General features: G+C 39.4%; 1 protein-coding gene across 1 annotated transcript; it reads right to left on the minus strand.

Moving 5' to 3' along the window:
* Positions 1-5,471: 5,471 nt before the first annotated feature.
* Positions 5,472-10,855, minus strand: LOC101174140 (G-protein coupled receptor 26). The gene is made up of 3 exons (XM_004080562.5): positions 9,965-10,855; positions 9,279-9,392; positions 5,472-7,330 (listed from the first exon to the last, which is right to left on the minus strand). Exons 1-3 carry the CDS (start codon positions 10,705-10,707, stop codon positions 7,099-7,101), a joined length of 1,089 nt encoding a protein of 362 aa, XP_004080610.2. The 5' UTR covers positions 10,708-10,855; the 3' UTR covers positions 5,472-7,098.
* Positions 10,856-17,351: the final 6,496 nt, after the last annotated feature.

Raw genomic sequence — 17,351 nt, forward strand, 5'->3', positions numbered from 1 at the left:
CTCCTGGAAACTTGGAGTAGAGGTCCTGTCCCATCTGGAGGAGGCTCTGGAGAACACCTGAGACACTAAGTTTTCTTGGCTGAACTGGGAGGTCCTTTGAGGTCTCCCCTGAAACAATGGGAGGATGTTCTGTTGAGATGAAGGTCTAGGCATTCCTGTTTGGGTTGCTTCCCAACCCACCCTTGAGATCAGCAGAGAAGATGGATAAATAAATGAATAGAAGGGAGGTGTATGTATTTTTTGATTTGCTTTGTTAGACTTACTTTGTGTACATTGGACTTTCACTTTCAACTGACAAGTGACAACCCAATCTCACGCATTGCTGCACAGTAATCAAACTGTTGTTTACATTGTCAAAATGTCAGAAATCAAACGAGCATAAGGCTCTTGCACTGGAGCAGAACTGTCCTCGTAGTTGTAAAAACAAGCTTCTATGAACAAAAAGACTGCTCCCCACTTGTGAGATGCATCTGCACACTCCATGATGTCCCTGGCCTTTATGCACTCAGATTTTATTCTTTTCAAATGTCTGAGACAAAACTCAAAGTTTTGTCTGATTGGCAGATTCTGATTTTAGTATTGCTGCTACCTGATAGATCGGTCTGTTGGTTGGTTTTAATTAGGTTAAAAATGAAAAATGGACCTATAGCTTCACAGTTTCATGTTGTGCAATTAAGAGGCTTCCCTGATGAAGTAGAAGGAGCTGGCTCTGAACCAGCCGGGACCTGCTTAAAATAAAAACACTGACTCTTTCACAATTACGCGCACCCACATGCACACAGACAGATATGTGCTTGCAAATGCAGATTCGGAGGATGCAAAGTGTAACAAAATCCCCACAAATCTGAGAATGGCAAAATGTGAGATGCAGCAAGTATTCCAGTTCTGACTGACGAAAGGTAAGTAAAAGCAACAAAATGGGAATTAATGTTCAAATAAAATAACAAACAATAACTAAAAAAAGGGAAACTATTTCAGACATTTTAAACTAGTGCAAAGTCGGCATAATTTGCCATAAATATATTCATTTCTGATTTTGCCATCAGTTCATGACACATTTACTATTATCAAAGTCCATTTTAAGGTCATGAACTTGCCCAGGAAAACCGAAACAATGCAATCAATAAATGCTACAGAATGAAATGAGTTAAATCTGTCCTAAATGTTCAAAGATAAACAATTTTAATTCTTTTCTCATTTACATACAATATTCCGTTTTGAATTCACCATGCTCTGACTTATTTTGTTAAGTTGTAAGAATACATGGACTTTCTAAAAGAAAAATATTTTTTCTAATTTTTGTTTTCTGTTATCTTTCTTCTTAGCTGGATTAGTAGAATCACCTTAATTGAAGGACAACTAGTAGGCCTAAATTATATTACCATGACTTTAATGACTGTGCCTATAAGCATCATACTGGTCAATTTTTACAATTCTGAGACTGTACTTTGGGGGTGTCAGGCCAGAGGGTCCACTTAATAGAGAGCTGCTACGGCTTTTACAGATTTACTCTGACAACACAAGACTTCCTTCTCTCAAGCCAACATGTAATTAGAGGACAACTTTAGCCTCCCAGAACGCCCTCCAGGAGTTATTGAACCGAGGAGTGCACACCTACTATCATCTGGAAGCCAAGGATAACACGGAACTGGTTAGATTTGTTTAACATGCCAGCACTTTCTGCAGTTTAATCATACAAGTGATGTAAGGATGTAATGCTATAAACAGAGGAGAAATAAAACCTTCCACCCGACCCACACTTTCTTTTAAGCTTTGAAAGGTTACTTGTGTTGTTCATGAGTGTCTGCTTCATGGGGAAATGGCCTCACCAGCATTCACAGCCTTTGATACACCTGCTGGTACGGAACATTTACAGTTATTATGGGAGTTTTAGTTTCATCTTCACTGCAAACCACAACTGGTCCTAAGTCAAAGGTCCATAAAGAGAAAAACAACAAACATTCTTTTGTTTTACAGTTTCAGGTGTCCACTTTTCACCTTGAGACGAGGTTTTTTTTTTGCTGCGTCGGGGAGTCTGTGGGTTGAAGCTGATCGTTATTAAGCTGTGTGTCAGGGTCGGCACCACCCACCTGAAGATTATGTCTGGCTCCTGGTGTGGTGGTCAGTGTTCAGCCTTTTGGGGCTAAAGCTATCTAGTGTTGTTTCATTACCACCTGCATTGTGGTATGAACAGAAAATGGTCTTTCCCTGAGAGGAAACGACAAACTGAAACTTCATATAATTGTTGGCAAAAGCTTTTATCTCCACCTTCTCCACTCAATTATAAGACTATTGAGGTTTTTTAAGATGCATTCGTCAGTTATTGATGATCAGACAATGACCCTTAATGAATATTGGAATATTTATATTTTAAAAAAAAGCTGAACTATCCTGAAAAGTAAAAATACGAACCAACTTCTGTCAATTTTTAATAAAAAAAAACATGTTTTCACAACTATACTTGTCTTTTAAATCATTTCAATTACAGGAAATCATATTTACTATTACCGGTATGTACCAGCAGATGAACTTAGACAACAATGAAAGTTACCCACAAAGATTAAATTAGATCTTTTTTAAATTGAATATATACGGGACTCCAGATAGTAAGGCCCATTGTTGTTGTTTTTAAAAAAAAAAAAGGGTTTTTAGTTTATAGTGCAGAAAATATGGTATTTAATATTAGTACTTAATACTTAATTTCTTTACTGAAATGCTCATCAGTGGAAAGTAAACACATCAACTTATTCACTAGATACTGTAACAAACTATAAAAAATAATTATTTGATTATTTTTATTTATCTGTTTCTTACTAAATACAACATAATATGCTGGGGGCAAATTAAAGTATTTACATCAGCACTTAAAGCTGATGTAAACATTATTAATGAATGCCTTTTACATTTATAATTCCAGGCAGGTACATTGTTTTTATTATCAAAAGATTTTGAGAATGAAAATGAAGGAAATTTTGTCTGAAGCGAGCATACTAACAACCCCTTTTATATTAGAGGTTTAGCTCAGATTTTTATACATTCTTTTGACTATCGTAACTCTTTAACCATTTAAGCAATCCAAGTAATTTTATTCTGAAATGGAAAAAGGCAGCCTTGTGCTGAAATGTAACACTTTACAGCAGTGAAGTGTTTGTGTAATGAATCAGCTGATTCTGATTCAGAGAAAAACAGCTTTTTATAAAATTCATGTTGATCACATGTATGGTAAAAGATTTACGGTATGTCAAAGAACCTGTGTTATTTAGTTGTCGTCTGTGACATCTCCGGTGTTAAAGGGTTAAGATGCTCAAATTATTTCAGTACAAATATAAAAACATCTGGGAATACAATTTAATTCTAAATGATCTCACCTAACGGTATCTCCCAAAAAGGTAATGTTGCAGCTGATTTGTGGCTGAGAAAGCCTCAGGGCCCCATAGAGTTCACAGCCTTGATCCATATCTGCTATACAGACTTAACAGTTTAAGCTGGCCAGAGTGTTTCATGAAGATATCATCCTTAAAACCAGGAATCATGTTTAGCTCAAAATCTCTTAATTTAGCAGCAGATAATGTTGTAAAGTCCCAGGATTAGGTTTTATATTCTTGCAGTGACTATTGCGGCATTGAAAAACTCTTTCACAGGATTAAACTTTCGTGCATCGTTGCTTGGGTCATTTCTGTTCTATGGAACATTTAGTTCAGGTTCACTCTACAACGCTTTATTTAATTTATGTTGTTTCTGTCACATTGAGCAATTTCATCTTCCTATTCAGAGGAAAGGTACAATCGTAATTGATAAAGAAAAGAAAGAAAACCTTTTTTCCCCTTGTTTTGGCTTTGTTGTTTCCTTAAATGAAAAAAAAAACACATCAAAAGGAAACATCAGTAGGAAGCATAAACTGCTTTATAAATATTCCTTTATAAATATCCAATTAATACATTTACTTACTATTTTTGGTTAAAATATCAAAACGATTTCTGTCATTAAACCAATCAACAAATCACATTTAACAAAAAAAAACAACAAAGCATTGCTTTTATCATATAAAAAATAGAACATAATCCATTAATCACGCCTGAAATTACATCACCACTGCTGCTTTTTCTATACACAGCTCCAGCAGCTTCAAGTCATAGATTTAGTACCTAGAAGAACAAAAAAACTCATGAGGCAGTCAAGTCAATCACCAACAAAAAAGATGTGGTATACTACAATCATCTCATTGTCACCAAAATGCAACAATAAAACACATTTGCATGAAAAGCAGCACATTCTGTAAAACTTAAACACAGTGTTCTAATAAATTACAATTTCATACATCAAAAGACCCAAAATACTTCTATATCTTGCACCCAGTAAAATCTTTAGCCTGTTTTTCTTAAAATTAAAAGCTGTCATCAAAGTCAACAATTAAACAATATTAAGATTTAACAGAGAAATTTAAATTGCTAAATGGTAATTAAAACAAGGTAAAGAAAAAAATACACCAAAAAATATCTTCGTTTTGAGAAAGTTTTTATATTCAAGCCTTTTATGTTTACTAGAGTTTTAAACTACCATATTTTGTCCGAATAAAACTTTTCAGTCGTGTTTTATTTTGAAATGCTACTAAAAAGTGGGGAATCATCACTTACTTTGTCCCATATTAAACATTAAGGAGTCCTCTATGTTTAATAAAAACTCTGTAGAAATATATTTATTTGTTGTTTTCTCTAGAAGTGAGAAGACTTTATTTTATGGATAGGTGGAGCCCAGTCCAAAGGCTCTAGTGCAGCACTGTCTGGCTTTGGCACAGAAAAAAAGTGGCATAATGGGTTCAACATTAGCCATGAGGATAAGTCAGAGGGGCTTACGGGCTTAGAGCTGTCCTCCTAAAATGCCAGGAAACTACAAAATGCTACAGCAATAGCAACTGGGTTTAATCAAAATGTACAAAACAGAGTCAGTTTACATTTCCTTCCTTTAATAACCCTGCATGTCACCAATAAACACATGTTGGCGCTACAAAGGATCAAAACCAGTCCAAATGCCACTTAGGTCATGAAGACGCAATGTGCTGCAAAGATTTAAGTGCACAAACACTTCTGGAAAATAAAGTTGCTTTGACCGCAAATTAAATCAAATCGAGGCAAAGCTGTAATTTATTTTCAAAAAAATTAAACAAATCTACAGCCTAAAATGTTAGGTTTATCAAACTCAAACACTTATTTTAACTTTTTTCTTTTCTATTACATAAGTAGAGACAAAACTTTTAAATTGAGTTTACCATACTAGGTATTGATTAAAAAACAAAGCATGAATGTTTTGAGATTTAAAAGGATTTTCTGTCTTGGTTTACATTTCCATTATCTCTTATCTAACTTTTATGTTTTGTCTTTGGTTGGTTACACAAGAACATCCAGCAGAAATCGAGGATCCCACCTTCAAAACTACTAGTTTTTCTCATGCACTGTTTTAACCTTCATGTGAGATTTTTTTTTTTTAATGTGTGCTTGTGTTTTGGGTATTTGCTGGGTGCTTGAGCTCCCAAAAAATTGGGTATCACACATAGCATCTGAGATAAATGCTTTTCTTTCCCACAACCATGGAAGGGTTGATGTACCAGTGATTTCCCTACGGAAGTTTTTATACAATCTTACTTTTTTAAATAAAAGTTTTAGTTGCCTCTCTAAGCTATTCCCATTATCCCTTGACATTTCTGGCAGAAAGCAGAGACGTTTAATGAGGGCAAACCACAAACCAAAGAAAATCATTAGTTCAGCCTCCAGAGATGAATTTGTTCTCAGAAATGTTTAGATTCAGGCTTAAAGATCTGTCTTAGTAATCAACTCAACTCAAAATGAACAACAAATAGTCTTATTGGGTCACTCGTGGCTGTGTGTACTAACCCAAGTACAAGAGATCATGTTCCACTTGAATAAATAGCCTAAAGGGTGGTCAAAACAGCAAATGCAGCTGGTCTAAGGGAGTTTTTTAACCATTAAAAAATTGGGATAGTTCAGTGAAATGTTTAAAATGAGTGGTAAAAGCCCAGCGTGATGTTAGATCATCAAAAGTAAAATGTGTACTTCAATTATAGGGAACAAAAGAATATTGCGTTAATTCCAATGCTACGTTCACACCGCCCTCGGGAACTTGCAGTCAAGCAATGAAAACTCTATGTAAATAAGCATCAACGTACGTTTTGGACTTCCGCTTTAACGCATCGCTACACAAGTTTTTCATTTTGTGGTCTACATGCAGAACGTCGGCCATTGCACGCACGTTGAAAGTTAAACCAGTTGAACTCACGGAGGAGAAATTAAGAATTGTGGTTTGTGCCCAGCTATGTGACAACAAGTCTTCATGTATCAGAATGGAGCTGTGAAAGAACAAGCCTGGAGCAAAATTCAAGAGGTTTGCATTTGATATTTCGTACCAAGACTCTTCCAACTGTAAGTAGTGGACGAGCGCTAGTAAACAGTAGAAAAAAAATACAAAGAGGAAGAAGAAGCCCCTCCAGTCCTGTGTCATGTGAACCCCATGTGCTAAACGTGCTTTCAAGAACCTGCAATCATCATGTTCTTGAACACGCATCACATGCCCGGTGTAACCGTAGCATAACTCTACCAAACCATAAAAATATGAGCAGCATTGATGTAAAACTATAATCCACAATATCGGGGACATCACTTCCAAACATTGGGTTTTGGTTAGTTATCACCGCTACATGCAAAAACTCTTAACAGAGACTCCTACCTTTTTCAAACACCTTTTACAAAAACTTTTTGTTCAGACTAAAATATGAAGAAAAAAAGAAAATATGAACTAGTTGTTCTTCCTTGCTGAGCACATTTTGTCTCTCCAGATGAAGGGGAAATCTGCTGTTTATTGTCCTCAAAGCAAATTCTTCATGCTGATCAGCTGCTCTGGCCACTCAGCACAGGTGCACTCCTGCTGTGTTTGCTTTTGCCTGCAGTCTCTCCTGTTTAAAAAAAAAACCCTTTTCAACAAATCAGGCTGATTTTGAGCTGACAGGGACAGAAAAAAAAACAACATTTGTCCTTTTCTTCATCAGAAATAAATGGGATTCATATTTCCAGGATAGTTGTCAGCTCTTCATCCTTCTGCTGTTGGTAAGTTATTGCCCTGGTGTTGAGGCGCACGTTCCGATGCGTTCAAGGAGCTGCGCTTGAGCATCTTGTTGATTATGTCTGTGCATGTCTTCTTGTACTGGTGTCGCAGCAGGGAGTACACAAAGGGGTCACAGGCTGCCTTGCTATAAGCTAAGCACTTGGAGACAATTCCCCAGTGAGGGTTGATAGGCACTGCTGGAAATAACTCCACAATCCTGCAGGCGAGCAAAAAGAGAGCGTGGTGTGAGAAGGGAACAGGGTACGGGCAAAGAGAACATGCTGGAAAAGAAGCCCATAGCAAACCATGCAACGTACTGTACAATGAAAACAGTGTCAACATATCATGTGTGAGTGGTGGTACACGTTGGCTTCAGTTATCCTCGTTTACATGTTTGGGTCACATTTTGTGTTTATATTCCCAGTCACAGCCACCCACAGAGTTCATTTGTCAATTATCCTCGGCTGCTTTCTGTTGGTCGATTAACCCTCGGGCCTTTTTAAGGGTCTGGTTTTTCAGTTGTTTTTGCTCTCTGATTATGCCACCATTTTTTTTTTTTTTTTTTTTTTTTTGTCCCTTGTTTAGGGTTTTCACTTAAGTTTTAATTATACTTTAGCAGAAGTATAAGTTTTGTTGTAATTTACGGTTTTGTTAACAACCCCCTGCATTTGGGTTAACAAACCACATTTCTGATTACAATTCCTGGAGTCCTGGAATGCTGCTTGCTAATGTTTTCCAGCAACGAAACCAAAGACCCTTTAAAACATAATATTTATATTCATTGTATGATTTTATTGTATGATTTAGTTCTGTGAGCAAAATTTAAGTAGTAGTGTTTTGAGTTTTTTCATTTACGTTATGACTTCAGACCCTTAGGAGTTATGTTTATACCAAAGTTAGAGTCAACATTCAAGATTCAAAGGGTTTATTGTCATAAGAAACTGGTTTCCCTGCACAATGAAATTCTTACTTTGCTGTCTGCTCCGAATGCCAAGGTTAAGTTAAATAAAATAAAATAGTCATCGGTTAACCTAAAAAGCAAAAACAGAAAAAGTAAGTTGTCACTTTAAAGAAACGTTTCACATAAATCACAAAAGGAATTAACTCATTTCGGTTTTTATCATTATTATTTATATATTTTAATTTTTTTTAACCAACTTAGTTGCCCATCAAAACCAGAAAGAACCTCTTGCCACTAAGCTAGTTTCAGACATTGGTATCACCACTGCTTTGGGGAGTTGGGTGTGCTTTTATTTTGAAGAGAAAGTGTGCCCACACACTTGACTGTTACTGCAACAGTCAAGTCAGGAAGTTAGGAACTCTTATGTAGTCAGCTAAATGTATTCTTTTAACAACAAAAATCACATAATAGATTCCTCTTAGCCAGTTATTATCAACACTCCAAATGCATCAAACCAAAAAGATTTTGTTTATGAGATGCTTTTTTAGGCACATTTTTAGCTTGATTTCTTTTTGATGTCACAGAGAATACACCTGACTAGGGAGGAAATCTGTACAGGAGGTACTCTGATTTCTTTGTGATATTTGATCCAGACTTGACACATTACTCAAAGAAAGTCAGATTTCCTTTCAGGCAAAACAACTTCTACAAATGTCTAATCAGCAGCAGTAGCTCTATAGTTACATTCTTTTTTAAACTAAATAATCCGAGAATGAGCAGAAAGTATTTAGATACAATTTCTGCACTAGCAAATTGGGGTTTAATTTTGCTTTTTGAAAAGATGTCTCACAAGTTCTTTGCACTAACAGATATTTATTTTACTAATCAGTGAATCTTTCATGATTTCAAACATGCAAACGTGATCATACTAACTAAGCGGGCTCCTTCGACATTCTCTCTCTGAGCTGTGATTTGTGTGAGTTAATTCCAACAAATTGGGATGCACGCAGCGAACTTGAGGAGAAAAGTGGTAATGCAGCAGTGACAGCAGAGCCGAGACATATTACTTATCACAAGGTCAGCCAATCTCGTCTTCCAGTTCTGGCCGGCATGGAGAGGAAGCAGGGAGGAAGTGGAAGAGGAGGGGTGTGAAAGGGTGAGTGGATGAGAACAAGCTGAGAGGTTACCAAAGGGCTGCATGCTCTGCAGTGTGCGCGCCCCTGTGGGTCCCCCTCACATTCCCTAACTTTGCACCAACACTTGCCTTGTGATCACGTAGGGAGCAAAGCAGAGCATGAAGGTGCCAATGAAGGTGCTGATTTTCCTCGATGCTCTCTGTCGCCGCCTCTTCTGCTCTTCTAGACAACGCTGTCGAACACTGCAAACACAGGACATTTGAGCTGACTCAAACTTCCATCCATCCATTTTCTTAACCCGCTGTATACCATCGAGGCCACGGGGCTGCTATTGGGCAAAGGCGGGGTACACCCTGAACAAGTCGCCACATAATCACACACACCCACTGTCACATCAAGGGTGACTCAAACTTGAGGAGGTTATATCTGAAGAAGAGCATTGAAAAATGTTGGTATAATAATGAAAACAGTCTTGAGGTGATGACTGGGAGCAGAAGCTGTAGATTCAGGCTTAGCCTTAGAGGCTCAGCCATGCTCACTCACACACAGGCTGCACTCATTTCACTGTACCATAAAAGGTACTGCAATCAGTCTTTGTGACACTTAAATTAGATTTTGAACTGCAGGTTCTCTGAATACTAAGGATGCAATCAAAATGTAAATGCAAAGATGGAAAAGCATCGTTAACCCTTCTGTTCACAGACTGACCATTTCCAGCTCGTCAGTCTCTGATTAAAAGCTTCAGTCAAAACGTTTCTCTGATTAAAAAAAAAAAAAAGATCTGAAAATCAAAATAAGAGTTTATGGTGCTCACCTGGGATGTATGTCCACCAGCAGCACGAGAGTTTGCATTGTTATAACATCGATTCTCTTACAGTGGAATCTTGCCACCTTAAGAACTTTGAGGTATGTGAAACACAGCACTATGAAGGACAGGAGAAAGGTGAAGGAGTGGAAAAAGACCGTGAAGATGACGAATTGGGTTCGGCTGCTCGCCCTCGGGTTGGACAGCGTGCAGGACGCGTAAAGGCGGTGGTATCCCACCCAGGAGAGGCAAGCTGCCACCGTGGAAAAAGACACGGAGTGCGCCCACGTGTACCCGAGCACAAACGCCGCGTCTCTGTGGCGCATTTTGGAGTGGTACCTCAGGGGGAACACCACTGCGATCCACCTGTCAATGCTCAGAGCGGCCATGCTCAGCATAGAGTTGGTGGACAAGAAAGTCTCCAGGAAACCCACGATCTGGCAGAAGCTGTCTCCCCCTGGCTGAGCCTTGCTGACTAGTCCCACCAAAGTGAGCGGCATGTTGGACACCGTCAGCAACAAGTTGCAGAATGTGAGGTTGAGGTTGAACAGACCCGGAACCTGCTTGCGGATCTCCGGGTTGTACAAAAAGCAGATCAGCACCACCACGTTGGACAGCAACGACACAATGATGATCACAACCACCAGCACGGACAAAAGAACCTCCGCAGTGTCCATCCTGTGGCTCCCCAAAAACTCACTTCTCTCTACTTTTTGTGCGCATCTCCAGGCTCTTTTCTGCACATTCCGCATCGGCGTCCGTGCGTCCTAGTTCCCCGGTGGAGCTCCCCTTCTTTAATTTTTACATCGTCTTTACACGCAGCAGGAAAGATCCCGATGTTTCATGTCATGTCAGATAGGAACTATTTTGAGTTTTGGGAAGGGAGAGGTTTCCCCTTTTTCTGGCAAATGCGCTCTTCCACCAGAGATGCTCTGTTCTGGCACTGCGTCTTACAGGAGGAGGAGGGTTGTCTGTGATACGCTCTCGAGACATCTCCCCCCTGCGCACACTGTGTGGGCAACTTTGTTTCTCCCCTATCTCGTAGGAGTCTGATCCTGCAAGAAATGTTTTTGAAATTTTAGCCACTTTTACACAGGAAGATTTAATTTTTTCAGAACAAGGTTAAAAAAAATATCAGAATATAAGATATTTTTCCATGTTTGAAGTGAAACAAATCTGCCAGTGGGATTTGTCTTGGTAAGATTGATTAATAATAAGATGCGTCAATGCTAACTAAATCCTTAAATTAGCAATAAACACTCCAATTTAGGTCAATTGCTCTGTTTATTGAAAATAAATAAGGGTTTTTTGTAATTAAAATAGGTACATTTATACACTTTTCCCCAAAATAAATTCTATTTTCAGCAACAGTCCATATATCCCCATTTCTATACCATGATCAACTTACTATAGGACTAGAATTACACATTTTAAGATCAATTTTTCATTAAAGAAAATTATGTTTCATGACCCAAATAAAACGTCTGCCTAGAAAATTAAGTAAACATTTGTTTCATTTGAGATATTGCTTAAAGTGTAATAAATATTCAAACTATAAACTAGACAAAAACACGATGAGATTTTGTGTTTTTGTTGCATAATTTCAACAACAAAAAAAGTTATCCCAAAGTGAAAAAATCTGCCAATGCAACTCAAATTTATCTTGTTAAGAATTCTCAAAATAAGTTATGTCCTCACTTTCAGCACTACTGAAATCATGACATTAGCAATAAACACTCAAATTTAGGTCTATGTTTTTGATTATTGGCATTATAGTCTTCAAGTAGTAATCATGCTTTGCTAAAATAATAATAATTAGAGACCATTAGAGATATTGCTTAAACTAAGTGTATAAAATATTTAGGCTAGAAAATTTAGTTAAAAATACTCTATGAGATTTAATTGCTCTGCTCTTGCATTTTTCAAATGGGTTTAATGATCTGCCTAAAAAGACAGAAATTGTGTCTTTATGCAATTTTATTTTGTGAGAAAATTAAAGGAAAACAACTTTTGAAAGAATGAAAAGACCTCAAATATTGTTTAAAACGGCCCCAAAAAATGAATGCTAATTTTTTTGTTTGATTCCTTTAAGCCTTGAAATTTTCCATCAAATCGTTGTTTTTTTTAAATAATTTCTAAAGTCATCAGTCTAATCTTCCTCTGGAAGTGTCTTCCCCTTGAAGCTGTGTGACACCCACACACATTCTGCCACCCTCCCCCTGGACTTAAAGCATGGAGAAATTCTCCTCTGAAGCATGGGACTCATCAGAGTGTGCTGTGGCACATGAGTCACTGAGGGCACTGGAGCAGGCTGAGGTGAAGATAAGAGGAGCTGGGGCGCTAAGAATATGTGGGAATTTTTTTTTTTATTGTTGCCACACACATGGGCAATTTCCAACTGTGGATGAGTGAGCTGCAGGGGTAGATGTCAAATAAAAAAGGGGTTATATTAAACTGCAATGCATCTTCATCTCTAGCCCTGAAGTAAAGCTTTTGTCTATGCGTCACAAAGCCTTGGAGAATTTGACTTGTTATGCCTTTCTGAAAGTCTACCAGCTTTATTAGACCAGAGTCACTCGCTGGTTTCAGACACAAGTGTGAGCTTCCCGCAGGCATCTCCTTAAATATTCTTTTCATGATTAAACGCTCCTGAAACAATATCAAATCTGAAAAAAGTGTCTCCGGTTGAGAAGATACGAGTGATGGTCTGGGTTAAAGGATGACTTGTTCTGAATTGTCTCAAAAAAACCTTTGGATTTCAAAAATGCAAACATTTTTGGTAACAATGCTAAAATCCTGACATAACTGCACTCCAATTATGTAGCATTCTTCACCTAACAAGCATAAGAGGGTTTAATAGACATGGAGGCTGTCCTTTCAAACACAAGTCGTCTTTCATGTCACCTGAAAGAAGATTTAGTTTAGAGGAGCTGTGTGTAAATGAGGCCTGATTCCAGATAAAAACATGGCTTCAGGAAACATTTCATGAATACTGATTGAACTGTTTATGACTGAAGTAATGCAACACATCATACAGACCTTTTCCAAAGAAAAAATGACATCATGAAAAAGTGTATTTAATTCCATAATTCTATTAAAAAATTGAAAAAAATGAGAAAACTCAGGAGGAACCACTGTTTACTTCTCTGTTTTTGCAAAAAGATAACCACATTGAATATGATCATACCAAAATAAAGTTTTTCCAATCATATGTGCATCTTATGTACTTAGATACTTCAACAGTATGGGCATCCAGATCCTCAGCAGATGGAATTATAAAGTTCTCTTGAAGAATGTGGAGTTTTACCGACACCAGCACTGGACATTGCAGCCCAAACCATGACTGATTGTGGAGATTTCACAGAAGCGTGGTTCTGCTCCACATCAGTCTTACTCCAAACCCTTGATTCCCAAATGAAAGGCACACTTTCTTTCATCAGAAACAGGACCTTGCTCCTTCTTCTCCTTGGCCCAGTTGAAATTTTTTTTTTTCATTGGCCCAGGCTCAGAAGTGGCTTGACCCGAGGAAGCCCCGAATTTGCCTGAAACCGGTGGTTCTTGAAGCTGTTCCTCCACCTTATTCCACTCTTTCCTTACATAAATCAATTAGTGCTGTTTTTGATAGAAACCAATTATATCTGTATTTTGTTTTTCTATTTTTATTTATAGATGACTTGGGTAATAATGCAGTAATTGATATTGCTTTGGGGGCTGCATGGTTGCATAGTGGCTAGCACTCTCACGTCAGAGGAAAAAGGCCCTTTCAAATGCTGGCTAAGACCTTTCTGTGCCTGTTTTCCTCGTACATGCATGGTAAAATGGTAAATGGCGTATACTTGTACAGCGCTTTTCTACCTTCCTTGAAGGCCTGAAGCGCTTCACAGTCACAGTCCCGTTCACCCAGTCACACATACATTCACACTCTGTTGCCAAACACTAGCACCAACCTTCCACCAGAGGCAAATTGGGGGTCATTGTCTTGCCCAAGGACACGTCGACACATGGGCAAGGCATGTATTGAACGTTCAATTTTCCGATCAGAGGTCGACCACCCTACCACTGCACCATGGCTGCCAAATGGTTTTCATCAGGCCCTCTGGCTTCCTCTCATAGTTTAAAAACAGGCTTCATAGATTTACTGATGACTCTAAAGTGATGTCTGTGATCGCGTGTGTGTGCAGCAGACTGGCCCCCACCTACGCTTAACAGTAAGCGGGTTGGCTCCAGCCACCATGTGACCCCAAAAGGGACGCAGCAAATTCTGAAAATGGAGTGATGATGTTCCTTTTTTAGGATTTTCTTTGTCAATCTAATTAAAGGTCTCTAAAATGGATGGTGGGCTGACATGACACAACTGTGAAGCATTTATAAAGCTGTTTCAATTTATTTCAATACAGTTTTATACGCTATCCAATATTGTCTCAAAACACCCCAGAAAAAGTGCAGAATCAAGTTTTAATGATTATAATCCAATTCCAAAAGGGCTGATTATCAGTAACCCATACATGTGCATGACCTGCCAATATTTGATTACAATCAACCTGATGTTCCAGCATAAATATAGAATATAATTTTGTCATATATCTGTCAAATGTAGGCAAAATATGTGATGTGAAACTTTAAGCAAATAAGGAAGCATGTTCTGATTTTTTTTAAAGCTCATACAGTTTTAGAATCACTTACTGGCTTATAAAAGTCAGTTTTACATTTTATATATATAAAGAGTGTCAACAATTTCCCTGCAAAAATACAAATATCCCGTTTGACGGCGTCGAAGCCTTGTTCAGGTGGGCATGACTGCCCCTTTTGAAAAGCCTAATATGGTGGAAAATCCAATATGGTAGGGTTCCATGACATTTGGTGGTTTGAACTCAGCGGGATCCAAAGAATTTCCCATGCTTCATATTTTTTTTATATCTGACTACATATTTTATAACGTTTTATGAAAAACAGCTAAAACTTTGACCTGCTGTTGAAGCTCCTCAAAGAAGGTTTTGAAGTTTGTTTCAAATCAGCCCAACATATTTCAAAGCATTTGTTTAAAAACTCAGCCTATTTTCCGACTACCGGTACTGTATTTATATTTTACATTAATTTAATGTTTTAAAACAAGTTTTTTCTTTAAGCCTTGATTTGTTTTATACTGTTTTATACCCAAAGTACTTTTTTACAACCTAAGTTAAAATGAAAGTCAATTCACTTTTCAGCTTGGCTACTGGATTTGCTTATTTACGTTTTAATAAATATTTCTTCATTTAATTTTTAAAGTCAAAACTGTACAAAACAAATAAAATCAGCAAGAATGTCTTCTAGTGTGTTGCACAAACTTAATGTGCGCCTCTAGCTAAAATTGGTATTCCAATCCAAAAGTCTATTGATATATTTGATTGCTGAAGTCTTGTGCCTCCTTCAAAGCAGTTTTTTGCGTGGGGATCTTTCATGTTTACAGTGGCTGAGAGAAAATTTGAGTCTGCACATCTTTGAAGATAATTTCTGCTGTCAGCAAGTTTAACAAGTTCAATTCTTGACTGTGAGAGATGGTACGATGACTGAGAGCCTGCAGCTCCCCTCCTTTGTGCAGTGACAGTGTGGATTTGAAGTTGCTGCCAGTTTCAATTCCATGCTTGACTTCCCTTTAACAGGCAAGCTTGCCTAGAGTGTAAACCTTGCTGTACGCTTTAGGTTCCACATTCTCCCAACTGTTTTGAATATTAAACATACTAGGCAGGTTCAAAGCCCCCAGGGGACCCTGAGCTGGACTGCCCCGGGACCCCTAAATGAACTCTTTTGAAATGATATAAACAAAAATGAATAATAATATCGAAGGGTTTTGATCTCACTTTAACAATGTGACAAAATAAGCCTGATAAAAGAAACACAAAAAAGAGAAAAAATGAAAAAGCTGTCATGATCTCGCGAGAGTGACAGACCCAGATGCTGGAACCCGGAAGGAGACTCGGGAGGCGGCGTGTTCGATGGGAAAAGTTTTAATACTTTTCACAGTTGGGAAGGCATTTATGAACAATGGATAAATCCCAGGATACTTGGACGACCAGAGGAGGAGGCTGGAGGGTCTTGATGGCAGTAACCGTGATTTCCAAGATGGAGTCAGAGACGAAGGATGGTGAGGCGAGCGGATGATGGACTGCAACCAGGTGAGCTTCTCGTGGGTGAGGTTTCCTGAAGCAGCATAGAAACAAAGTATTAGCGAGGAGCAGACAGGCATGAGGGAAGACTTGAAGTGGCCAGACTAAGCACCGTAGGAACAACAACGAACTGGCGTCGAATAATGATCCAGGGTCTCCTTAAGAGGCTGCAGGGTGATGAGGTGAGCAGGAACAGCTGGTTGCGACAGGTGAAGCTGAAGAGGGGGAGGAGTCTGACAGAGGCACCATGACAGTACCCCCCCCTCAACGACCGCCTCCAGGCGGTCCAGGACGACGACCGGGATGTGCCCGAAAAAAATCGTCAATCACGGAGCGGTCCAGTATGAAGGAACGGGGAATCCACGACCTCTCCTCCAGGCCGTACCCCTCCCAGTCAACGAGGTACTGGAAACCGCGACCCCGACGCCGCACATCCAACACACGCCTAACAGTAAAGGCAGGCGCGCCGTCGATGATCCGGGCGGGTGGAGGGGAAGTGGACGGCGGGCAAAGTGAACTCTGACGGACAGGTTTAATTTGCGAAACATGGAATGAAGGGTGGACTCTGAGAGCGGCCGGTAACTTGAGGCGAACACAGGAGGGATTGATAACACGATCAATGGTATAGGGCCCAATGTAGCGGGGAGCCAACTTACGGGAGGTGGCCTGAAGAGGTATGTTCTTGGACGAGAGCCACACCTGTTGTCCCGGTTGGTACGTGGGGCTCACCACCCTGTGGTGGTTGGTGATCTGGCAGTTGCTCTCCTTGGTGCGGAGGAGAGCCGCCCTGGCCTGGTGCCAAACGTCCTGGCAACGCTGGAGATGGAGCTGAACCGAGGGCACTGCCAGATCGAGCTCCTGGGAGGGAAACAAGGGTGGTGAGTAACCCAGTGAGGCCTCGAAAGGCGACATACCTGTGGCGGTGGACGGGTGATTGTTATGGGCGTACTCAACCCAGACAAGGTAGTCCGACCAGTCCCCCTGATTTTGCGCCACCAGACAGCGAAGCATGGCCTCCAACTCTTGGTTGGCCCTCTCGGCCTGTCCATTAGACTGTGGATGATAACCTGACGTGACACTAGTGGAAGCTCCGAGGGCGGAGCAGAAAGCCCTCCAGACTTGCGATACGAATTGAGGTCCGCGGTCGGACACGATATCTGAGGGTATCCCATGGTGGCGGAAGACGTGGTCAATGAGAAGGTTAGCAGTTTCTGTGGCAGTAGGCAACTGAAAGAGAGGGATGAATTGGG

The sequence above is a fragment of the Oryzias latipes genome, chromosome 19 (assembly GCF_053564925.1).
Source record: "Oryzias latipes strain Hd-rR chromosome 19, Olatipes_Hd-rR_3.1".
In the NCBI taxonomy this organism is placed as follows: Eukaryota; Metazoa; Chordata; class Actinopteri; order Beloniformes; family Adrianichthyidae; genus Oryzias; species Oryzias latipes.

Bases quoted from the DNA above. Each gene is read 5' to 3' on its own strand.
- LOC101174140 (XM_004080562.5), bottom strand. From the start codon at position 10,707: ATGCGGAATGTGCAGAAAAGAGCCTGGAGATGCGCACAAAAAGTAGAG. The intron at 9,393-9,964 runs GTGAGCACCATA...CTGTGTTTGCAG, and splicing joins CTGGTGGACATACATCCCAG to TGTTCGACAGCGTTGTCTAG. The intron at 7,331-9,278 runs GCAAGTGTTGGT...GCTCGCCTGCAG, and splicing joins GCTCCCTACGTGATCACAAG to GATTGTGGAGTTATTTCCAG.